The 26360-nt window shown below is 36.1% G+C and overlaps 3 protein-coding genes across 9 annotated transcripts in view; 2 read left to right on the top strand and 1 right to left on the bottom strand.

Moving 5' to 3' along the window:
- The window catches only part of LOC306866662 (ATP-binding cassette sub-family C member 8-like), a 94572-nt gene extending 83954 nt beyond the window's left edge, over positions 1-10618 (top strand). The window contains exons 27-40 of the mRNA XM_079411941.1: positions 2231-2397; positions 2946-3015; positions 3135-3292; positions 4462-4554; positions 4672-4774; positions 4917-5030; positions 5198-5318; positions 5505-5635; positions 8187-8265; positions 8358-8466; positions 8808-8911; positions 9294-9427; positions 10123-10185; positions 10352-10618. Coding sequence (XP_079268067.1) covers positions 2231-2397; positions 2946-3015; positions 3135-3292; positions 4462-4554; positions 4672-4774; positions 4917-5030; positions 5198-5318; positions 5505-5635; positions 8187-8265; positions 8358-8466; positions 8808-8911; positions 9294-9427; positions 10123-10185; positions 10352-10489 — 1584 coding nt within the window. The 3' untranslated portion in view covers positions 10490-10618. The remainder of the gene's footprint in view (positions 1-2230; positions 2398-2945; positions 3016-3134; positions 3293-4461; positions 4555-4671; positions 4775-4916; positions 5031-5197; positions 5319-5504; positions 5636-8186; positions 8266-8357; positions 8467-8807; positions 8912-9293; positions 9428-10122; positions 10186-10351) is intronic.
- A 1206-nt stretch (positions 10619-11824) lies between these two features.
- On the top strand, positions 11825-12964 carry LOC306866590 (ATP-sensitive inward rectifier potassium channel 11-like; the record flags this gene model as incomplete). The annotated part of the gene is made up of 1 exon (XM_079411848.1): positions 11825-12964. One exon carries the CDS (start codon positions 11825-11827, stop codon positions 12962-12964), a length of 1140 nt encoding a protein of 379 aa, XP_079267974.1.
- A 2017-nt stretch (positions 12965-14981) lies between these two features.
- Positions 14982-26360, bottom strand: part of LOC306866889 (MOB kinase activator 2-like) — a 41612-nt gene continuing 30233 nt past the window's right edge. For all 7 annotated transcript variants that reach the window (XM_079412313.1, XM_079412310.1, XM_079412308.1 and 4 more), the window contains 4 exons: positions 22345-22508; positions 21083-21176; positions 17422-17546; positions 14982-16319 (listed from right to left, as the gene is read on the bottom strand). In XM_079412313.1, the coding sequence (XP_079268439.1) occupies positions 16048-16319; positions 17422-17546; positions 21083-21176; positions 22345-22508 (655 nt within the window). In that variant the 3' untranslated portion in view covers positions 14982-16047. The remainder of the gene's footprint in view (positions 16320-17421; positions 17547-21082; positions 21177-22344; positions 22509-26360) is intronic.

The raw sequence follows: 26360 nt of genomic DNA, 5'->3' as shown, positions 1-26360 counted from the left end.
CAGCACGAGGGGTTTGCTTAAATATCCTCACCATCCCACAGGATTCTCTGCACACAGCTGTTCTGTGCGATAAGTGCAAAAAATCTATTTTTTTCCACTTCACACTCTTGAGCAGAGACGCAACAGGACTTCTTATCAACCTATTTTTTATATTTTTCACAAACCAGTCTTTCCGATCAATACTTAATTCTCCACCACTGCTTAGGAAATTGCTCAGCACATTTTAAACAGCCACGCAGAATGCAAAGTAGACTTAAACCTGATTTAGATTTTCCACTAATTAGTTCTTAAGTTAATACTCATTATTGATGTTCTCTGCTGGAGTGCTACGGTAATGAATAGCCTTTTAGTCGTCTTGATTGCGCCATTGATTTTCTTTCAGTTTGTTATTTCTATAGCGTGTACGATTAGCATTTGGAGGGTTGCAGTACATCAATCAGAAAATCCTTAGTCTTGATGTCTAATTTAAATGATTTGCCTGCTAGCAGTGTTATATTACTGTAAATTGTTAATAATCATTCTGTGAGTTAGGGCTGTGAAACAAAATGGCGGAAAAACTAAATTCGAATTTTGTACTTAAATATTATCAATATTCGAATTATATTAGAATTTAAACGGCATAATTTCAGTTAGGGGGGAGCATTTAGCTTCTCTCCTGAGGCCACAAGTGGGTGCATCGAGCGATATATTAATAATGCACGTTTCTTCAAAGCAATAAAATAACACGACTGACTTTGAAAAAAGTGCATAATGTTTATAAACCATATAATTAAGTTGCTTAAACAATTAGAAACAAAACAGCATCATGCGAAAACCAATCACAAAGAGTAATTTTTCATTTAAAAACATGCAGTTTGGGGAAAAACCGCCTTAAAGTCTCAAGACATGTTTTTTAAAAGTTGAACATTAATTTTACATGGCTTTCTAAATATGCGTCTCTCTTGTGTGAGACGTGAGTGCAACAGTGATAGATTTCGCTCTAGAAAATGCGATAAATACTGTATACGTTCTGTGTGAAAGGCTTGGTTTCAGTTTTGATGTAAACAACATCATCTCCGCATTGATGCTCTCTTTTTCCGTAATATTTTGAATGAACAACGTAGCAGCATCGCATCTATTGGTTTCAAACTATAGGGTCAAAAATCATTCAAATGCAATGATACCTACATCGTCATCACATCTTATGTGCCACTGATAAGGCTGCCTGATGCACACCTAAAATTCGAATGTGGATTTTTATCTTAAATTCCACGAAGAAATATTAAAAAAAATATATTTTAGTTTTTTTGACAGCCCTACTGTGAGTATAATAAAAATAATAATGACACTGAGAAACAATAATGTTGGAATCACTTTCAGAAGACTTTTTTTTTTTTTCTAGCTGAAGAACAACATTGACAGCCAATCAGAATCCTTTTAATGCTTAATTCTGTTGTGTACACATCATGTAGTAATTTATAGGAGTGATAATCCCATTTTACAAACGAATTGACTAAATTGAATAATTATCAACTGAGTCCAAATAACAAGCCCAAAGACGCTTACAGTTTTTTTTGTGTTTTTTTTACAGCTTAGCTTACAGCTATAATAAATGAACATGGCAACTATTCAAGATAGCGCTTTGCGAAGTAGCCTTTCAAACATAAACAAAACACGACGGCTCTGTTGACAATGCTTTAGTTAAAATCAGTGAACATAACACATCTTTGGTTGCTGAAATATTACTTTGGTTAAAAATAGCGGATACTAAACTCCGAGACGGCATAACATTGCTATGGTTTCCACGTTTCGAGAATGAAGAATTCTGTTCCATACATACACACAAATCGATAATTTAAAGTATTCACTCCTGTATTCAAATGTGTTTGTCGTTCCTAAATGTTTCCGTTGCCATTAAAGAGTTCGAGCATTTGAAGTGGCAGGCGACAAAACTGCAGTGTGCGTTTATAATAATCAGAATATTATCGTCCATCGGTGTAGATACAAATATAGCTATCTTTATTTTTGTAGTTATTGTTCTTGCAGCACTGCAACACTAATATTGGTAAATAAATGCTTAAAATATGCAGCTGTTGACATATACAAAGTATAACCATGACAAAACAATGTTAATTTAAGATTAGATTGATAAAAATCACTTACCTGTGCACAGATATATATTCTGGCTTTAACTCATGTGGATACCAAGCGAGTTGGTGTTTTTTAAGTGTCATCATTGTTCTCCCTGCAGGACTATGGTTTCAGTCACTCATCATACCTGCTGGTGTTCAGTCTGCTGTGCTGTCTGGGTATCGTACTCTGTCTGGCCACATCAGTGGCTGTGGAGTGGACAGGCCTGCGGGTGGCCAAAGAACTGCACCACAATCTGCTCAATAATATTATCCTTGCCCCAATGAGGTACATCTAAACCTTCATATTCCTGAAGGGTTTATGTGGAATGTTATTGCATATTGTGCATAATTTGTCATGACTGAGTCTCAATGTCTGTGGGTATGTATTAGATGAGAGGACATGAGGTGTGTGGCCAGGAGCATAGTAGAGAGAGAGTTTATGTGTGTCTTGTTTTATTGCTCTTTGCTTGTGTACCTTCTCTATGGCTCATTTAACTAAGCAAACAATGTTAGGGGATTTAGCGTCTTAGAAGCACTCTAAGTGCTCACGGAAGGACATCTGGACAGATAGGGTGATATGCTAATCGGTAACTCACTGCTTCCCAAACTGGGGTTCATGAGTTGGTGAAAAGCTAGTTAATTAAATAATAATAGTTAAATATAAGAATAGCATCTGATTTAATAATAAAAAAATAGTACAATTTTTAAATAAATGGATGATGGAACAATTTTGAAAGTCCCTGCTTTAGGGTATATTTAAGCCAAACGTTGTGAAACGTGGCCTTTGGCTAAATTTGATATAAGATTAAATTCTTCACATCTTTCTTTTCCCAGGCTCTTTGAAACGACTCCTTTAGCAAGCATATTAAACCGCTTCTCTTCTGATACCAATACGATAGATCAGGTATGATGTCACAATCCATCTGTGTGAGGCAATATTTCTTCCTTGGTTGACTATTAGAACAGCATTTAGCAATAGCTTTTAAATAACTGCATATTAATATTTCTGTCACTCTGTTTCAGCACATTCCCGCTACTCTGGAGTGTTTGAGTCGCTCCACGCTGCTGTGTGTATCGGCTTTGGGTGTGATCTCATATGTCACGCCGGTTTTCCTCATCGTAGTCGTACCGCTGGCCATCGCCTGCTACTTCATCCAGAAATACTTCAGAGTCGCATCAAAGTAACCAGTCAGATTCATTTATCAGAGACATTTATATGAAACTGTTTACTTCTCTGTTGCAGTTGCAATGCTTTGTCCACATGTGTTTTGCTTGATTTGGATTTAATAGGCCTTTAATAGGTGTGAAACTCATGCGAGAAGTGATGTGGAAGCACAGTGGAATACGTCATGTTAGCTTGGCGCTCTCTTGAACGCATTTACGACAGCAGGAAACAATGATTTATAGTTAAAAAGTTCCGTAAGAGGGTCAAGTTTACGCTTGATGCCAGTTCTTTGTAAAGTATGATGTAAGCGTGTGGTGAAGTGTGTATAAAGTTTGTTGTGAAGCTCACATGGGAAATGATGTGGAAGCAAAGAGGAACATCACTTCTCGAGCGAGCTTCAATGCAACAACTTCTCAAGCGTAAACTTGACCCTCTCTTGAACGCATGTTCGCAGGAAGCCATGCTTTATAGTCAAGTTTATATTGATTCATTGATTCATCCTGTAAGGTTGAATGGATTACGGTCATGATGATTGTATGTACTTGAGTGGCATGAGGGTGAGTAAATGAGAGAAGTTTCATATTTGGGTGATGTATTCTTTAAAGGGCTTAATTCATTAATTAGCATTAGTCATTATTTACTCACCCTCATGTCGCTCCAGACCTGATCTTCGGAGCACAAATTAAGATATTTTTGAAATCCGAGAGCTTTCTGACCCTCCCATAGACAGCAAGGGAACTACCACAATCAACGCCCAGAAAGGTAGTAAGGACATCATTAAAATAGTCCATATAACATCAGTGGTTCAACCGTAATGTTATGAAGCTATGAGAATATTTTTTGTGTGCAAAGAAAACAGCTATGACTTTATTCAACGATTTCTTCTCTTTCGTGCCGGACACAGATCTCTTTTCGTTCACGACAGTACCACGACGCATGCTTGTGCATTCCTCTGCTCAAAAACAAGGTTATATGGATGTTATATGGACTATTTTAATGATGTCCTTACTACCTTTCTGGGTCCTGAACGTGTCAGTTGCGTTGCTGCCTGTGCAGGGTCAGAAAGCTCTTGGATTTCAACAAAAAATATCTTAATTTGTGCTCCGAAGATGAACGAAGATGAATTTTTGGGGGAACTCTCCCTTTGAGATGTTTAGTTGAACTGACCTGTGTGTGTGTTTGCAGAGATCTCCAGCAGCTGGAAGACAGCACACAACTTCCTCTGCTCTCACACTTCTCTGAGACAGTAGAGGGACTCACAACCATCAGAGCGTTCAGGTGCGCAGAACAACATTCATCTGTTGACCTTGTCAGTCTTCCTCAGTCGCTCTGGTTAAAAGCATCTGCTAAATGCTTTCCATTTAAACAGATTCTTCTGGTACTTTCCTTTCTTAGGTATGAGCCTAGATTCAGACAGAGACTTCTAGAGTTCACAGATGCCAATAACATGGCCTCTCTCTTCCTCACAGCGGCCAATCGCTGGCTGGAGGTTCGAATGGTGCGTTTATAAGCCACACTAATCATTGTGTTACTGTTTGTTCCAGTTTCTGTGATGTTAAAAATAAATGTCGTCTTCGTTTGATCAAATGCTGCCTAAAACAGCTTCAGAAGTAACTGTGATACTGTTGTATCTCCTGCAGGAGTACATTGGGGCTTGTATTGTCCTAATAGCAGCTGTGGCGTCCATCACAAACTCTCTGTACAATCATCTGTCCACAGGGCTGGTGGGGCTGGGACTCACATACGCCCTCATGGTAAGAACACACACACATATATATATGTATATATATATATATATATATATATATATGTATATATATGTACACGTATACGTATATGTATGTGTGTGTATATATATATACACTTTCGACACACTGATCCTCAGTAATATTGGATAACTTCTGTATATTATATCTCTCAGGTGTCCAATTATCTGAACTGGATGGTGCGTAATCTGGCAGACATGGAGGTGCAGTTGGGAGCTGTGAAGAGGATAAAAGCTCTGCTGAAGACTGAACCTGAAAACTACGAGGGTCTGCTGTGTGAGTATCACTACACACTAGATATACGAGCCAATTTACTGACTACAGCCGCTTCGTCCTACACTTCGAGTCACTGGACTTGTACACTCTGCATCTGTCTCCTTCGTTTCCTGTTTTTTTTCAGTTTCTGTCTGTCTCTGTATAACTTACGCCTCTTATCTCTTTGGTTGAATGTTTTTCTCTCAGCGGCGTCTCAGGTTCCTGAGGGTTGGCCTCATCGGGGTGAGATTCAGATCCAGAATCTGAGCGTGAGGTACGACAGCACCCTGAAGCCGGTCCTCAAACAGGTCAATGCCCACATCCACCCAGGACAAAAGGTACAAGTGACAGTCGTCTGCAAACGAAGTCAAAAACAGACAAATATCACTGCTTTTTATAGTGGTATAAATGGAATAAAATATTGTTTTAATATACTGTATGAATTATAATAATATAATTAATTAGAAATTGTAATTATCTATTTAACTGTATAACAAATTTAAGAATATATATGAACAGAAAATATTTGCTCCAGTTATTGCTTTAAATATGTAAAAACTATGTATTTTATATTAAATAGATTTTTTTTTATGATTAAGTTAAACAATGTATTAAAATAAAAACACACACACAAACACACACATTCTTTATTTAAAAATAATTATTGGTAACACCTAACAATAAGGTTCATTAGTTAACAACATTAGTAAACATGAACTAAGAATGAACAATACTTCTACAGCATTTATTAATCTTAGATGGTTAATTTCAGCATTTACTAATGCATTATTAAAATCACGAGTTGTGTTTGTTAACATTAGTTAATGCTCTGTGAACTAACATGAACTAACAATGAACAACTGTATTTTCATTCACTAACATTAACAAAGACTAAACGTAATAAATGCATTGTTCATTGTTTGCTTGTCAACAAATGACACCTTAGTGTAAAGTGTTACCATATTTATTTATTTATTTATTTTAATAGTGCTGTCAAACAATTAATAGCATTCAAAATAAAAGTCTTTGTTTATATAATATGTGTGTGTACTGTGTATATTTATTAATGTATATATAAATACACACACATGCATCTACAGTTGGGCAAAAAAGTATTTAGTCAGCTACCAATTGTGCAAGTTCTCTCACTTAAAAAGATGAGAGAGGCCTGTAATTTTCATCATAGGTACACTTCAACTATGAGAGACAGAACGGGGGGAAAGAATCCAGGAAATCACATTGTAGGATTTTTAAAGAATTTATTTGCAAATTATGGTGGAAAATAAGTATTTGGTCAATAACAAAAGTTCATCTCAATACTTTGCCAACAAAGGGTATATAACAATGACAGAGGTCAAGCGTTTTCTGTAAGTCTTCACAAGGTTTTCACACACTGTTGCTGGTATTTTGGCCCATTCCTTCATGCAGATCTCCTCTAGAGCAGTGATGTTTTGGGGCTGTCGCTGGGCAACACGGACTTTCAACTCCCTAAGATTTTCTATGGGGTTGAGATCTGGAGACTGGCTAGGCCACTCCAGGACCTTGAAATGCTTCTTCGTTGCCCGGGCGGTGTGTTTGGGATCATTGTCATGCTGAAAGACCCAGCCACGTTTCATCTTCAGTGCCCTTGCTGATGGAAGGAGGTTTTCACTCAAAATCTCACGATACATGGCCCCATTCATTCTTTCCTTTACACGGATCAGTGGTCCTGGTCCCTTTGCAGAAAAACAGCCCCAAAGCATGATGTTTCCACCCCCATGCTTCACAGTAGGTATGGTGTTCTTTGGATGCAACTCAGCATTCTTTCTCCTCCAAACACGCCGAGTTGAGTTTTTACCAAAAAAGTTCTATTTTGGTTTCATCTGACCATATGACACTCACCCAATCCTCTTCTGGATCATCCAAATGCTCTCTAGCAAGCTTCAGATGGGCCCGGACATGTACTGGCTTAAGCAGGGGGACACGTCTGGCACTGCAGGATTTGAGTCCCTGGCGGCGTAGTGTTACTGATGGTAGGCTTTGTTACTTTGGTCCCAGCTCTCTGCAGGTCATTCACTAGGTCCCCCCGTGTGGTTCTGGGATTTTTGCTCACCGTTCTTGTGATCATTTTGACCCCACGGGGTGAGATCTTGCGTGGAGCCCCAGATTGAGGGAGATTATCAGTGGTCTTGTATGTCTTCCATTTTCTAATAATTGCTCCCACAGTTGATTTCTTCACACCAACTGCTTGCCTATTGCAGATTCAGTCTTCCCAGCCTGGTGCAGGTCTACAATTTTGTTTCTGGTGTCCTTCGACAGCTCTTTGGTCTTGGCCATAGTGGAGTTTGGAGTGTGACTGTTTGAGGTTGTGGACAGGTATCTTTTATACTGATAACGAGTTCAAACAGGTGCCATTAATACAGGTAACGAGTGGAGGACAGAGGAGCCTCTTAAAGAAGAAGTTACAGGTCTGTGAGAGCCAGAAATGTAGCTTGTTTGTAGGTGACCAAATACTTATTTACCGAGGAATTTACCAATTAATTCATTATAAATCCTACAATGTGATTTCCTGGATTCTTTCCCCCCATTCTGTCTCTCATAGTTGAAGTGTACCTATGATGAAAATTACAGGCCTCTCTCATCTTTTTAAGTGGGAGAACTTGCACAATTGGTAGCTGACTAAATACTTTTTTGCCCAACTGTACATATTTAAGAAAAATATGTTCTATTTTTATAATGAATATATTTATATATAATATGAATTATACAAATATATACATGTAAATATTGTCAAAAGATATACTGTATGTGTGTGTATTTATATATATATATATATATAATAAATATACACAGTACACACACATTATCTAAACAAAGACTTTAACACTTTGTTGTGTTGATGTGTTATAGGTTGGAATTTGTGGTAGAACAGGAAGTGGCAAGTCGTCTTTCTCATTAGCTTTTTTCCGGATGGTGGACACATTTGAAGGTAACTCATTTTTCAAATTCAAGCTAACGTAATTTAAATTACAGAGTATGTATAATATATGGCATGGATTTTAAGTCTCTATAATTTAACAGGGCGTATATTCATCGATGGCATCGATATAGCAAAGCTGCCTCTTCAGACGCTGAGGTCGCGCTTCTCTATTATTCTTCAAGATCCCTTCTTATTCAGCGGAACCATCCGGTGCGTCTCATGAAACCCAATACTGCATGAGTCAATATTGACACAAAGCATTTACATTTGAACAGCAGAATCAGTTGGATACATGAGATTTGATTTCACAAACTGTACATTATACATTATGAATGGAAAACAGACAAGCATAAATAAGCATTCCTATATTATTTATCACAGCCGTTCTCTAAATGTACCACAGAAACAGCAGATTGAACTCATAATAGGTCTTGTTTCAGTGTTTTTAAAAGCTTAGTCACACATAGCTATGGGACTGAGGAACTGAAAGATTTCTAGGGCAAGCTGAATTTATAATGAAGTTTTATAATACCTCATCTTCTATTGTTCAGTTTTAATCTAGATCCAGAGATGAAGGCTACAGACAGCATGCTGTGGGAGGCATTAGAAATCGCACAACTCAAACCAGTAGTTAAAACCCTGCCTGGAGGACTAGGTAAGACAAAAAACACGATTACTCAACTTTTCTTCTGTGGAGCATAAAAGCAGATCCTTTAACCCTGTAAAGCCTGACATACAAAATAACAACAAACGGAAGAGTTTCCTTCATAGAAAAACTCTCTTTATTGTTGTTGTGTCATATTTGATACATCAGGCTTTTATGACTCATATGATATAGTCCGAATATGGAGGGAAAAAAACACCTCAGTTCATTCAGAGGACAAAACTGAGCAAAAATATGCTAATATTTTTATGGCAAAAGCATAAGATGAAATTTGCTGCAGCAACATTTCACTCTGAACCTATAAAAACCATTTAGACTGCAAATCAAATGCTCTCTAAAATTATGATTGAGGATCTTTCCCCTTGTGTTTCAGATGCCATAATAACTGAAGGTGGGGAGAACTTCAGCCAGGGGCAGCGTCAGCTCTTCTGTCTGGCGCGTGCATTTGTGCGGAAGAGCAGTATTCTGATTATGGACGAGGCCACTGCTTCCATAGACATGGCTACGGTGTGTGTGTGTGTGTGTATTTACACTACAATAGAGGTGTCAGCCCAGGGTCAGAGACCTCGAGTCACTCGATTCTCAAGCACTCTTCTCTTCTGCCTTCATCTCTCTGAATAAATGAAGCATGCTCTGCTAAACGAACTGGCTGAGTTTAATAGAGGAATGGACACACAGTGAGTGTCATTTTGACTGATTCATACTGAAAGGAAAGTGTTGGTGTTAATACACCACCTACTGACTGATATCAAGAATTCAATATAAAAATGTAAGGTTAAAGTTAGATTCTAAAAATGATCATAATATAATGCTGTTTTTAATAGTAGGTTAGGATAAAATGTTAGAAATTATACATATATAATTTTAACCTAGCCTTTTTAATAGGCTTGATTAAAAGGTTACATGTTATTTATAATATAATATAATATAATGCTCTTTTTGATGTTAAAATTTTTTAAATTTATCTATCTATCTAATATAAAATAATATATATATATATATATATATATATATAAGTATCTTTTATTTTTAATTACTAATGCTCTTTTAATGCTTTTTTAAATTACTAATGCTCTTTCATTATAAAAATTACAAATATAAAGCTTAGGTTAGTTGTAAAGTATGAAAGTATATATATATATGAAAAAACATATATTAAATTGTTATATCATGTTATATTAATAATGCTCTTTATTTAATAGGAGAGCATTCTGCAAAAAGTTGTGATGACTTCTTTTGCGGACAGAACTGTGGTCACCATCGCTGTAAGTTCTCTATTAGGTTGCTTTCTGACTTCAATATTTAAAGTGTGGTTGTCGTTTAAGTCTGACAGCATGACGACGATTGAATGCTTTTAATGATTGAGAGGCGTTTATCCTGCTCAAACAAGGTCTCAGGCACTTGAATGCCATCTGGTGTGTTTTTCCACAGCATCGTGTGCACACCATCCTGAATGCAGACCTGGTGATTGTGATGAAGAGAGGCGTCATTCTGGAGTTTGATAAACCAGAGGTTCTCCTCAGTCAAGAGGACAGTGTGTTTTTGTCATTCGTGAAAGCCGACAAATAAACCACAGACCCTCGACTGAAAGTGCAATTGTATCTTGAATAATGAATAATTTATTACTGCGAATATCATCCCATTTGTAAATAAAATAATAATCATTGATTAATAAAAATATATAAACAACTTGTATGCATATTTTGAAATGTTTTCCCCTTTTATTTTTAATATTGCTAAATGTGTCAGTTGGTTATAGTACTGTAAGTTATAGTGTATTATAATATAGTATTGTTTGTCTCATATGAACATGAATTTTTTTTTTGTCAATGCAGAGTGAAGTATATTTAATATAGCAGATTATAGAGTAGTACAGTACTTTAGTACAGCATTGTTGTCTATAATATGTGTTAAAAATAAATTAGAGAAATGATAAAACGATTAAAATAAAAACTATTAAAACTAAACTATTATTATATTATATTTAATGTCCAATAGGTCAGGTTAAAAATGTATTTTTTTATAGATTAAAGTTAAAAAAAATTATATAATCTAACAATACTTTTTTTGTAAATAGATTAGGTTAAGAATATAATATATGCTTTTTCAAATAAGTTTGTTAAAAAGCTAGAAATTATTCAAAATAAATATAATATAAACAATGCTCTTTTTAATAGAGTGGGTAAAAAAAAGTTGGAAATGAACAAAACCTTATGATATAATATAATTTACGCTTTTTAAAACCCTAAAAATTATGTAACCGTATAATAAATTGATAATGCTCTTTTTAATAGACTGGTTAAAAGTTGGAAGTAAAACAATACAATTATATAATTATCTTTTTTAATAGACGGTTTTAGAAATAATAATAAAAAATATGTATTATATTATAACACTATATTATATTAAATAATGCTCTTTTTTTAAAGGTTTAGGATAAAAAAAAAGTTAATTGTTAATTTAATTTTAAATAAAGTTAAAAATACATTGTTATAGGCAATGCTCTTAATATGAGAGAATTCTACAGTACAGGATTGAAGACTATAGCCTTTAGTATATTTGTCCCTTTAGAACTGGAGTCCTCACTATGACACAAGTATTGTAGTGTATAGTAGCTCAGTCTAGCGTGTCGTTTAATTGTTAACACAGAGCGGTTTCTAACTGTGCTAAAGATAGCGTTTAGCACGCATGCCCTGTGCTGAACGAGTCTTTCTGTCCGGCCCAAAGTCACATCTGAGGATGTGCGAGAAAATATCCGATTGCAATTGACAGACAGCGGCAGCCGGGAAACTAAAAACGGCTTCTTCCCACGGGACCTCCTCACCTCCTGCGAGTTTGCGCGAAAAAACACGAGCCACGTTACAGCTTAATAACGCAGCCGCGAAATTATAGCATGGACCAGCTATGTTGTCCAGAAAAGGACTCATTCCCGAGGATTATCTGCTGACCCGCTTGGCGGAGAGTGTGTTGCAGCCCAAATTCAAGACTAAACCGCGGAAAGCGAGATTCGTGGCCAAGAACGGAACGTGCAACGTCGCGCACACGAACATCCGCGAACAAGGACGCTTTCTCCAGGACGTCTTCACTACTCTAGTGGATCTAAAATGGCTTCACACGCTCCTGATCTTCACCATGTCGTTCCTGTGCAGTTGGCTCTTGTTTGGGATGATCTGGTGGCTCATAGCGTTCGCGCACGGAGATCTGGACGCGAAAGGGGACGACTTTGTGCCGTGCGTAACGGACATTCACTCGTTCTCCTCCGCCTTTCTGTTCTCCATCGAAGTCCAGGTGACCATCGGTTTTGGAGGCCGGATGATCACGGAGGAGTGCGTGTCGGCCATTGTGATACTGATCATCCAAAACATCGTCGGTCTGGTGATCAATGCCATCATGCTGGGTTGCATCTTCATGAAAACGGCGCAAGCGAACCGGCGCGCGGAGACGCTCATCTTCAGCAAGCACGCGGTTATTACCGTCAGAAACAAAAAGTTGTGTTTCATGTTTCGCCTTGGGGACTTGAGGAAGAGCATGATCATCAGTGCCAGCGTGCACATGCAGGTGGTGCGCAAAACCGTCTCCAACGAAGGCGAGATCGTGCCTTTACACCAGATAGACATCCAGATGGACAACCCGGTGGGCTCCAACAGCATCTTCCTGGTGTCTCCGCTCATCATTAGTCACGTTATTGATAAAAACAGCCCTCTGTATGATTTATCGGCGGCGGATCTGCAGAACGAGGACATCGAAGTGATCGTCATTCTGGAGGGGGTGGTGGAGACCACCGGCATCACCACCCAAGCGCGGACCTCTTACCTGTCCGAGGAGATCCTGTGGGGCCAGAGGTTCGTGCCTACGGTGTCTGAGGAGGATGGGATGTACGCCGTGGATTACTCGAAGTTTGGAAAAACCGTAAAAGTGGCGACGCCGAGCTGCAGCGCGCGAGCTCTGGATGAGGCGGGAGGGATGGAGAGCTTCAGACTGCAGCAGTCCAGCGGCGCGTCAGTGAGGAGGAGAATCAGACATCAAAACACTAAAGTACTGTGAATGTACTCATTAACCTCCTGAGACCCAAAGAAATGGTATATATATATATATAATATTAAGTAACCTATAACACACAAACACACGCATATATATATATATATATATATATATATATATATATATATAGCCAAGAGTATTTGACTACTTTATTCATTTCCATGAGTACAGATGTGACCCAGGAGCACAAAACCAGTCATAAGGGTCAATTTTGTGAAATTGAGATGTATACATCACCTGAAAGTAGAAATAAGTTTTCCATTGATGTATGGTTTGTTAGGATCAGACAATATTTGGCCAAGATACAATTATTTGAAAATCTGGAATCTGAGGGTGCAAAAAATCAAAATATTGAAAAAATCGCCTTTAATGTTGTCCGAATGAAGTTCTTAGCAATGCATATTACTAATCAAAAATGAAGTTTTGATATATTTACAAAATATCTTCATGGAACAACATGAGGTTTACTTAATATCCCATGATTTTTGGCATAAAAGAAAAATCGATAATTTTGACCCGTATTGTTGGCTATCGCTATAAATATACCCCAGCGACTTAAGACTGGTTTGTGGTCCAGGGTCACAAATCTTAATGTTTAAGCATATAATGATATTCTAGAAATTGTGTGCTTCTAATTTTATAGCAACAGTTTGGACAGAACCCTTTTCTATTCTAACATGACAGTGCCTCTGTGTATAAGACACAGTTCAAAAAGACATGATTGATTGAGTCAGTGTGGAAGAACTGGACTGGTCTGCAGAAAGACAAGTCCTGATCCCAGCTGAACACCTTTGGTGTGACTTTATATACAGACCTTGAGCCAAAAACTCATCACCAAACACCAATGATTTGAAGATAGAACACCTGGATAGATTAGAACACCTGGCAGATCTGTATATATTGACCTTTTTTTGCCTCCAAAACATGATTTTATTTCATGAAATATGCAGATGGTTGCTCTGAGCACAACAAATACCAGATGAAGTGAGTCATTGTGTTTTTATCTACTTTTAACTTTAATATTTGGCATGTCCACCTTTTGCAGCAATTACAGCAGCACATCTCTCTGGCATAGTGTCAGTATATGTCCTGAGAACTTCAACACTAATGTTATCCCATGCCTTCTACAACTCAAGCCAAAGGCTTTCCTTTGAATGTACAATAGATCTGTCCACTTCATTTTCCAACTCGACCCAAATTTGCTCGATGGGGTTGAGGTCTGGACTTTGAGGGGGCCGGTCCATCTTTTTAAATGTTCAGATTTCGCAGGTATAGTTCCGACAATAGTTCGTTTGATGGATATTGTAATGGACAATTAAAGAAATACGGATGCACTGTTGGAAATACCTACGTGGTTTCTTTATATAAAGCTCTCTTGTTCAGAGATATGCAAGTTTGAATGAAGCTCTCAGGGTGTTGAATGACTCCTTTGAGGAAGCGCATGACGTTTCATAAAATCCCTGTTTTATGCCTGCCTTGTTATAAATAAACCAGCCTGTTTATTTATTTGTATTGTGTTCCTGTTTAACACTTACACAGTAGGCTACATTTAAAGAAGTTGCTTTCAAACATGTTTCTCCTACAGTAAAGTCGTGACGTACAGTAGGGCCTACAGCTAAAGGTTTACCTTATGGATATTAATTAGGTGACTCTGATTTACCAGAATATAATTATCCTGATGTTGCTTGGCAACCGCCCTGACCTACCCAGTGACTTACCTTAATCAAGATTCATGAGCATTTTAAAATTCGTAAATTTACGCCAGGTTTATGCGTCTTAATTGAGAAACATTGCCATCTTGTGGTCAAACCAAGTAGTAATAGAGATTGTGAAGTTGACCTACATATTAATGGTGCGTTTCAGTTATTTAGCTAGCGTTAGCATGATTGTCTCTGAGATACAAAACACAACGTATTTCTTAATGTGTAAAACATTTCAAATTTCCAAGTCTGAACAAACAAGTTTCAAAGGACTATCTTTCCTCTCTCAGTAAAGAAATAAACAACACACCGAAGTAACGTGGCATTTCTTGTTTTTATTTGATTATATTTCGCAGAGCTTAAAATATTAAGTGGCCTTTAACTTAGATAATTAAAATACATTTAAGAAAGCAAGAACTGAATAACTCTGCAAATATAGATAAAAAAGTAAAAATAAATAAAATGAGGAGAGATGCTCTCTCGCTAAAGGCAATTACTGTGATTTTTTTTCATTATATATATAGTTTCAATCTATTTCTTGGGAAACAAAAATGTAATGTGCATTTTCTACACACGTGGGCTGCCACAATATTCATGACCTCTGATAACTTAAAGGAAAAAAGTGAAAAAAAAAGGTTGTGACGCTGGAGGATGTGCTCATCAATGCAACACAGCAAGTCAACTGCCATGCAACAATCATTAGTCCGCGTCTGCAGCGTCTCTCTGAGCGAGCAGACATGCAGATATCACTAATATCCTTGTCGGAAACCTACAAAGCAACTCCAGACCTTCTCTAAAGCATCATTCAAACCCTTTATACATCATCGTAAAAGGCTAAGTACATTGGAAATGATTTAAAAACACAAAAGACATGGATAATGATGGCTAGAATATGAAAAAAGAGATTTTGCACTAGTCTGGTACAGTTGTATGTGAAATAAGGCCTGCAGAGATCATAAACAGTCAGTCGGTGCGTGACTTCACTCCCTCCACAAGGGGGAGCCAGAGGTCAATGATGCATTTCTAAGCATTGTTGCATATAAACAGACAATACCTTAGCTATAATTCTAAGGCACCGATGAGAGCTGAGCTGAAAGACCATTCCCTAAAAGAAAACAAAAACCTCAAGAGCGCATGCGCAAAAAACGATAATAAAAACGCAAAGTAAAATATAAATTGTTCCTGTATAAATGAGAAATGGAGACAGATTGTTTTGTCCTGTAGGAAACATTCACACCAATCTGTGCTGGTAAGAGAATTGCAGACCGCCGGCCCTCAGCACCATCTTTTGATCAGTTCTCATGAGAAATAGTGACGGAGGGGCCCATCCGAGGAGGCCTCGCACGTTTCGTCGTCGTCGTCATCCTCGAGTTCGCTGCTCGAGGCTCATCTCTCGGTCACGTGGTTGTGTGTATGGGGCGGCAGGGGGGCGCACAGCACCTCCGACAGGTCGTCCATGATGCAGGTCTCCTTGGGGTCGATGAGGTTGAACTCCCTGACGAAGACGATGAAATGTGCGTACAGTGTGTTCAAGTGTCCCTGCAGCTCCAGCGCCACCGTCTCTTTAAAGTGAGCCCAGTAGATGTGAGCCAACACGTGAAACAGATACCGGCAGACCTTCTTCACCAGAGACTCGAACGAGTTGGGAAAGTCTTTGCCTGAAAGCAAATTGAGATATCAGTTATCATTTGATAATAATAATAAATAAGTTTTGTTTTCATTTACATTTATTGTTACATAAGTAAAAAAAAAGTTTAATTATCAGTAAAACAACATGCTATAATTACCCCCAAAACATTTTATTTAGTAATAGTTTAATAACAATTAATAATAAAAAGTATTTATAATGAGCACAGCTATTTTTGCAGGCCTTTTTCAAACACTACATCAAATGTGAAAATTCAACCTAAATTTAGTAAATTATCAGTGATATTTGTTTTCATTTCATTGCATTTATCACTTGTGAATTTAAATAGTATATTAAAAGTATATGTTATTAAAATAACAGGTATAAGTAAAACAAGTCAGTAATGTTATTTACTGCTTATAATTAATTTAAATGTTAATTGACGTTATTTAAATATCAATAACCTGCTAGGATTACAAAAATGCTGATTTATTATTATAACTTGCAATAATTTATACATTTTTGGAATATGTTCAATGCTTTATTTACTTTAATTACGACAGTGAAATGGAAATCATTTGTGCCGCTGTTTATTTTTTATATTATAATTTTTTTAATACTTTTTATTATAGTCTTAGTTTAGTCATTTTGTTGTGTTTTTGTTATTTTTATTATTTTTTATGTCTATTATTAATCTTTTCGTTTATTTAATTTGATTTATTTGACTATTTCAACAAGACAGGAAAATGTTAAACTAGGTAAAACTTCAGTAAATATAATAATATTCATATTTTACTTCAAGTAATTTGTTTTTATGGTTTGAGTTTTTGTTGACAAACAAAATAACCCTGATCTGTACATTAATTAAACCACATTATATAACTTGTGCCTATTTGTTTTACATTTAATTTAAATCTTGTAAATGAAAGTGAAGTAACAAAATAAATATTTTTCTTCTTTCTAAAATTAATAAATTTGAATAAATGTCCTTCCTAGTTTACATTCACAAAACTCATTCTCCTCGATGAACACTAGAAGGCGCCACTGATCTAATGAATTTTACTTCAAACTTACAAAATCTCAGCTCTTGTATTTCTCTATTATGACAGCTAGAGAGCAGTGATCATACACACCATATTTTGTGGGAAAGATTTCTTCGTCCGTCACTAATTTCTGCACAAAAGTCATGACGAGGTCGACATACTGAGGCGCAGTGCACTTCGTCTTCTTCCCCCTCTCGTCATACCAGTAGTATATCCTGTAAAAATAGTGAAAATTACTAACTTGAGCACTTCAGGACAAAGTGGACAGTTTAAAAATGTACTAAATATACAGCTCCTATCAGCACGTTCAGGAGGATTGCTCATGGTGACAGTCAGTTTGGGAGGGTAGCGTGGGTTTGAAGGGCTGTAGACATTACAAATCTCTAGGAATGCAGACTGAACGCATAACTGACCGCAAACCAATGCTGAGCCCTCCACGGACGAGCAGCTCAAACATCAGTTGAACGTTCAACTGAAATAAACACAGACGCTGCACGTCTCTGAACGGACAGGTGAGTAAATGTTGGGCTGAATGCCAACGAGTGTCTCGATGTTCTCAAATATCTTCAAATGACACGGCTGAGTTACAGATTTCAGAGCAGATTCAAGTCCAAACGGTGGCAGATTAATTCACAATCACAAAAGCAAACAAGTGCATAAGACTCTTCAACAAAACATGAAATATTAAGATTAAAAGGCCTAATCTTGACATGGTCATGCACTTTCGTGGAAATACTTTGGAGTGTGTTTTATCAGAATATGTACACAAGGAACAAGTTACGGAGAATTTGGGCGATTCTTCAATGAAAACTTTTTTTTGACAATTTTGGTATTTTTGACACACTTTCAAATTTTAGAAAAACAAACAAACAATTCACTTGTATATATTTTTTATTTATTTTGATCTATTTTTTGTTGTTGTTGTTTATTTCACAAACATTTAATTTATTTTACAAACATTGGTTTAAAAGTGTGGAAGCACGTTTCTGCCACTGAATAAAAAATTAAAAAGGTAGTTGAGCTTTTTAATCGCACAATTCGGACTTTTTTTTACTCAATTGCGTGATACACACACAACCTTTTTTGTCAGAATCACATGATATAAACTCGAGAAAAAAAGTCAAAATTGCGAGAAATAAACTTGACAATTGCAAGAAAAAAAGTCGGAATTGCGAGTTTTTATCTTGCAATTGTGACTTTATAAATCGGAATTCTGAGAAAAAAGTCAGAATTGTGAGATAAAAAGTCGCAATAACCTTTTTTCTTTTTTTATTCAGTGGCGAAAACAGGCTTCCATAAAAAGCCACTGCAGAAATATCATAATTAAAAACATTGAATCATTTCTTTTTGTAAATAAAATGGCATTTTTCATAAGTGATGTTTACCTTATGCTTTTCCCCTTTATTTTTCTTTACAAATGTAAGAAATTTCCCCAGTCACATTTCATCAGTGTTTTTATTAAAACTGTTTTCTTACTCGTAAAAATCTACACATCAATATTTGGCCCATGGTGTCAATGACGATATAACGATATCATAATTTGTCAAAACATTATCCATTTACAAAACAACTGAATATTTGTTTTTATTTATATTTATAAAAATATTTATTTATTTATGAAATGTTTTCAAAGTTTGAAATAGAAAGTCTATAAAAACATTTAAGAAAGCAAACTTGTTTATTTATTTTTGGCATTTATTTATTTTTTAAATTATGATAGGACAGATCAAAGCTGACAGGGAGAGAGATGGGGGATGGGATCGGGAAAGGTTCTTAAGTCGGGATTCGAACTCAGGAAGCTCGTAGCACAACGGCTATCGGCACCGACATAAATGCAACTTTAATAAAAACCAACCCATCTGAAATGGAAGTGTTTGTAGTTCAAGAAACACCCACTACAAACAAGCATACTAATACAATACCTTAACACATGAGCACATAACTCAATAAAATGGACATCAGGTCTATTTGCGCATCGCCGTCCCTCCCTTTCCTTTTCATCAGTAATTGATTTCTCAATGGACAGAGCGGCTCGTGTTTTGATGAGCGCGCCTATCCTTGCCCTGCGAGGAATGCCTGAGGTGAGCGTGTAATTGTTGGTGTTTTGTGTGCTGGTAATTCACGTCCTTTAACGTTTGTCAAGGATAGTCATGTATCTGGTTCTACAGGGTCAGTCTTTAGAGATTCACACCCAAGCGTCACTCCGGCCCAACAGGGCGAACGAGTCGGGCAGTGATATTTAAAGGCTGTGGGAATGTAGAGATGGAGGCATGTTTTTCCGTTTGACTTGTATACGGGCGATTCTACAATTACAGGCATTTTTGCAATGCTTGAAATTTGAAAATGAAACTTCAGATTGTTTCATTTTAAATAGTAAAACCTTTATGATTAACCTTACGTTAGATACCGTTTGAGGGTGTATTATTTTATAACTATTATTATTTTTTATTTTAATTTTTTTGAGAAAATGTTCAATAAGTTAAACTATGTGAAGATATACTCAAATACTGAGTGTTTTGGTAATGAAGCTGCTCTCACATCATAAAAAAAATATTTAAAAAAAATATTAAAATCAATGACATTCCTAACTCATTTCCATCATAATCAAGTTAACAATTTTATAGAAAGTCAGTTTTCTAAAAAGCTTTGTATGATGATAATGACAGCTGTTCTGGGAACAACAAATTGTTATAAAAAAGTATTGCACATTCTTCAAATAAACAAAATGTCTGAAATATTAACTAAAATAATAATTATTAACATTGTGCTTAAATTATAAATTAAATAAATGCATAAATGTGTATTTTAATTGTATATTTGTATATCTCTAATTATATGTAAATATTTTGTATTATATATATATATATATATATATATATATATATATATATATATATTAATAAAAAAAAGTTATATTAATAAAATGTGTTTAGTAATATATTTATTTGTTTACATTTATATTTGTATTTGTTTTTAAGTGTATTAATAATAATAATAGTAATACTTGTGTATTATACATTTATTTTTATAATAACAGTAGTATTAATAATATTTATAATAATAATAATAATTATTATTATTAATTACATTATATTTATGTTATAAATTATTATTAATAATAATAGTATTTATTATTATTACTATTATTATTATTGTTGTTGTTGTTAGGTAAAAACACAGTTTTCTGAATTTTCAGACTATATTATTTTGGAAATGTAAATGCACTCTTGAACAGAACTCTCAAAAATGAGTAAAAAATAATTAGTGCTATCACTGAGGTGGTCGAGACTAAAGCTTTAAGGTAAATGTTGCTTAAAGTCATTGTATAACTGATCTCTTTCATCCTAAATTTGGGCCCCTGATCGTCCCAAACAGCCTGTGAGAACATGTAGCTTTTAATTGGTTCCACCTCCAAGAAACTTACAAAATCCCTGATTCTGAGAATAGTTCCCTTGTATTCCCTCGTTCAAAACACATCTGAAAGCCAAACAAGCACTGGCTTCAGTCAAATGTGTGTCAGCTTTCATTCCAGTCATGCATTAACCCTAATCACACCCACAAACCCAGATTCTCACAAAGACTGTGTGCTGATCTGGAATCTGGTTTTAAATGGAAAAACACTGTAAATATGAGAAATATTTGATCCAGAAGCACTTCTCGTAAAAGGAGGGTTCTGGTTCTCGCCCCAGGACAAGACTGGAGGAAGAAAGAGCTAGAAAGACAGACAGATGAAAGAGAGAGGAAAACTTACGTGTTGCAGGCCGTCATGGCTTGACATGTGTCGCCAGTGCAAAACTCTGAGATTGTGCTATACTGCAGATTTATGAGATTGAAGAAGGTTGTTGCTGCAAATGACAAAAGAAAAGTTTTAAAAAGTGACATTCGAAAAGTTGAGACAATAGCTCTGTTCCAAAACCAAACAAGTGCCCTATAAAGGCAGCATTTTTAAGACAGTCACTCGTGGTGCAAAGTGTCCCTGCTGATAAAACCAGCATAGACTGATTGGCTGGTCTTAGCTGGTTTAAGCTGGACATCTGGTCTCCCAGCCTCTAAAACCGCTCTAAAACCCCTCTAAAACCAGCCTGCTAAATCATTTGACCAGACTGAAGGCCGATTGACTTAACTGTTAACTTAAGTTAACTGATTTTTTTCAGCAGGGTTGTTCAAAACACAACAAATTAATTATAATGGCTTACTAAATACACTTTTTTCTGAAGCACAACATCCCAGAATGCACTGTGACGAGCTTAAAAAAATACAAGATGGTGGACAAGGCGAGATAAACGTTGATTATAAACGTATTAAATTGATTAAACACACACATTTCATTCAATACCACAAATCATCAATAAACATTATTTCACAATATCTTGTGTACTATGTTGTTTTTATTTAATTGAACTATCCTAAGCTTAGCAACATCAAACATGAAAGCTTTTGTTCACCAGGTGAAATTCAGGGGTTTGTTCAAATCATTAACCCTAAGGATTAGCATTAGTTAGCTATTTCAGTTAGCAAGCTGGATGAACACTAGTTAGCAAACACTTATTTCTTTGAAACATTTCCTATTTAACAGGAAATAACATTTGGTTCATGAAAAAACAGTTTTCATGGTTTACTTTTTTTCCAATTTTATTTAACTATGCTGTCATTAGCTTAGCAATATGCTAACAGTTTTTAGTCCAGTCACTTAGAAGTGTATACTTGTGTGTAGGGGTTTGTTCAAATCACTAACCCTAAAGATGAGCATTAGTTAGCAAGCAGCATTTCCTTTTCAATAGAAAATAACGTTTCTAATAAAAATTTTGCACATTTTAATTGTTTTCACATTTACGATTTAAAAAGGTTGTACTCTGCTTTATGCTTAGAACGTTTTTGCACTCACACACAAAAATGTGACTTTTCTAAACTCCTGACTGACAGAAGGATATTTTTGAAGACGGACAGAGACTCTAAGCCTCAAAATACAAAGCAAACACTCGTAGGGGCTGTAATGTTTGCTTGGGAACTCACTGTTGTTGGCGAGCCATTCGTTGAGGTCGATCTCTTTGGTAGGAAGCGACACCAAATCTTTCAGGTCGAAGTCCACGACCCGCACTTTTGTGTACTCTGGCTCCATGTAGTGCTTCTTCTCTTCAGGGGGTGCTTTCTTTCCATTGGGCTTCGTTTTGGATTTCCTGCAAAAGAAGAGACGCGTTAAGAAGAGACGCATAGAGTGAAGTGCGTTTTTTCATTGACATTAGCGCCATCAAATACACAAAAAATATGTTTCCCAAACAATGTACATGTACAAACAAATAAAGTTTAAAATATATTATGATGTAATTTCTCTATTTTGTAAAATCATAACTAAGTCATAACTTTTCATTCAGTTTTAGGGGAGTTGCACCACATGACATTTTGAACTGAGCTAACCTTGCCTTAATAATAAACCTAAATAAAATAATAATAATTCATTCAAATTGTAAGCAGCATCACAACGGTATGCAGGGGTGCTCTCTATGATGTCATTTCCTGTTCTATGATTTTTTTTCTGCATGTTGGTCGCACCACCTGACTGGATTTGGCAGACAACATCAGTGAAGCTATTTTAATGATATTTCCCTCTAACAAATAATAATAAAATATTAGTTTAAATTTGTAAAAATAAATAAATAGATAAAAAAATAAGCAGAACAATTGTACCGCTTAGATATTTACTTTAAAACCCCTAAAAATAAAAAAAAATAATTTTAGAAATTAAAAACATGCTCATCACAAAAGAGGTGTATTCAAGTCAATGTATGTGTGACTTGCATTTTTTATATTTTCTGAATAAATTAATTGATCCAGACAACAAAAAAAATTGTAAGAGCTTCCACTGACAAAAACTGTTCCTAGTCTAGTTTCTAAACTAAATCTACATCTCTGCTTCGCTTCTTTGGAGTAACCCACATTTCTGGTCTGTTTCAAACTCAGGTGTGAAAACAGACTTGTACTTCCAGTGCAAGTTTTTACATGTAAATGTCAGAATCGCATTGCTGTGGCAGATCCCGCAGCTGGCTGGGACAAAGGTTACAGGGGCATTAAACGGCTAATAACAAGAGTACAGGCAAAGACAGGTTTTAAAGAATTTATATCCTTTCTTGCACTCACTTCAACTCCTCTTGGGTTTATTATTTATATTTATAGTTTATTGTTTATGTGAACAAATAAGGCACTTTTACAAAGAACTTCTCTTTACTGCTCCTTCATTTTAACTCTGTTTTTCATCACACAAAAGAAACTCCCTAAATGCATAGCTCGTCCACCAACATGATTTCCTGTTAAAGCGTCTCTACACTGTAAACAGCTCATTCCCAACCTCAAGTTTCTGACCACCTTCAACGGTTCCTCTTTTCACACGCAACGGTCCATCATAGGACCAGGAAGAGGATTTATCTCAGAGACCAAAGTCCATAAACATAGTTTACAAATTGAAGCCAAGACAAAGGAGCGGTTTGTGGGATTGTCTGGATTCTGGATTGCTTCCGAGCAGGAAAGATCTTATCCATATCGAGGTCTTAAATTAACTCGTGTCAAAGGTCTAAAAGGGTTAATCATGGAGCACGGTCCGAAGTCTGGTAAACTTCAATTTTATTTGGACGTCATTCCATTTAACTACTCCGTATTAGTGTTCCTTGTAAAACAGGAAAGAGATGGAGATAAATCACCATGGGAATTCACACTATGAGGCAAGTTACTGCTTGGCTAATGTGTCAAAGATAATAAAAAAATGTTAAATATATAAAGAAATAAAGAGGATATTTCTCGATCCTCTGTCAACAATAACACTGATGAGCCATCTCATTATTGAAATGGGAACAATAGGAGGCATAAAACATTGCAGAACTCGTCTTGCACCTGCGTTTTGGACATAAAAATACCTGAATGATAAGAACAGCACAGCACATGATGGATGATAAAATGACATCCAATGAACGTACACTAAAAATGGACCCAAACTATATCTAAACCAAAATGACAAAGGCCTGGGTGGGATCTTTTGACTTGTCCCAATAAGCAAGCAATCAGAAACATTGTACTTTTTGGGGAATTGGTGGATAATTTATACGAATTTGTAATCTCATTTGCATGTTTTCGTACAATCTGCTAATATGTCCTACTGGTTAGGTTTAGAAATGAACCCTCATGCATGGTTTTTTTTTTCTTTAAAAAAAGTGTTTTCCTTGTATGCTTGTTTTTCTGAAAATTGCACATTTCTGTATGAATCACATTGTATAAATTTGTAAGAAAAACAGCACCTTGTAAAATAGTCTCTAAATCTTTTTTGCCTTTTACTATGATAGAACAGTATGTTGACAGGAAGTATGGGGTATGGGATCAGGAAAGGTCCTCAATCGGGGATTCGAACTCGGGCACAATATATGACAATCTCTAAATCTGGTTGAGCAGAAGATGAAATCTCGCTCAAGAAACTATTCTTCAAAACTGATCTGGGATAGGCTTCCTTTTCCATATCTAAAATAAATACGAAGTTATGTCGTGAAACTAGATGGTGCAACTCAATTTGATATAATCACATCATTATCCACATATCCTTTCACATTAGCAGCCAATGAGCTCGCTGCTCAACATTCAAATACGTGGCTAATGCTTGCTACAAAGTATTAAAGAACTTGCACAACTGATCCAGGATCAGTATAAAGGATCGAAATAGAAGGATCAATCAGTATCAAGTGAAAGTGATGCCAGCAAGCAAGCAGGCAGCTGTCAGGTCCAGCTGGTAGGAATATGAACTTGAGGATTGAGCCAGCTGGAAGATCTGAACATCTCCCAGATCCTTTGATGGATCCGCGCAGCTGAGCTCAAACACTCTGCTTCCCGCAAAACCCATCCCTCTGCTGACTAATAAAGGACATATTTTAATGTCCAGAATTGAAAGACGATATAATTTCTTAAAAGTGACATACACTCGCTAAAGTTTTGGGAGTGATATCTAAAATGTAGGAGTGTCTTCCCTAAATTCTATTCTACAAAATAAAGGATTCGCTTCTGAACACACAATGTTGACACAGTCAACATTTCAGAAACATCTCACAGCTTTTGTTGTTGTCATATTTTATGCTTATTTGCAAATAAATCAAAGAACATACCTCAAAAGTGGAGTGATATCAGATTAAATTCAAATGTGAACACTACCAACGTGGAACCAAGAACAGTAATCTGTAAAGCTATGTCGAGAAATGTGATTTTAATGTTTGATACACAAACACAGATGGGTTTCTAGAGCTGAGTGGATGATACAGGTCTTTGGTCAAAACCTTGGCTTAGTTTGAGAGTCTGGAAACTACAATGCCTTTTATGGCAAAGATATCTGCGGGAAACTGCTATGAGTGGGCATGTGTGTGTGTGTGTGTGTAACAGGAGGGCCGCTGGCAGCAAGAAAGTTTTTCTTTCTCCAAAAATAAACTAGCTAATGGCTTAAGAATTTGCCCTCCACCACATAATTCACAAAAACGGTGTTTCCTGGAAAATTACGAAACCTTGTGAAAGCTAAAATAAAACAACGTGCGTTCAGATTTTTGGACGCACAAACTGTTTCTTCATGTAAAAAACAAATATATTGGGGTACTGACATAACATTGAGTTCTGGATCCTCAAATGCACTCCCATGCTTTGCTTTCCATTGTTTTTTGGTTTTATCAGAATCAATAAGGATAATCCTGGACTTGATTTCATCTTATGACTAAATTTAAAACATCAATACTATGTGTGTTTATCTTAAAGCATGTGAAGTGTCCACTGGTTTTCTTCAAAGGTTTGGTGTGGATAAAGATCACAAGCTCTTATGGAACTTAAGCAATTAAACAATTTAATACACTGCCAGGTAAACACCTTGTCAAAAGTAATTATTAAACACAGGATGCTGTTCAGAATCTCAAAGATGAACTACGCATGAAGCCTGCCATTATGCAACACACTGTGCACATTGTCATCCAGCATCTGCAAGCAGCTAAAACATCTAAACATCCCTAAATCACTTTGAC

This window comes from Barbus barbus (genome assembly GCF_936440315.1).
Source record: "Barbus barbus genome assembly, chromosome: 48".
In the NCBI taxonomy this organism is placed as follows: Eukaryota; Metazoa; Chordata; class Actinopteri; order Cypriniformes; family Cyprinidae; genus Barbus; species Barbus barbus.
Note: the sequence above shows the minus strand (reverse complement) of the source record. Positions and strands in the feature narration are given on the sequence as shown.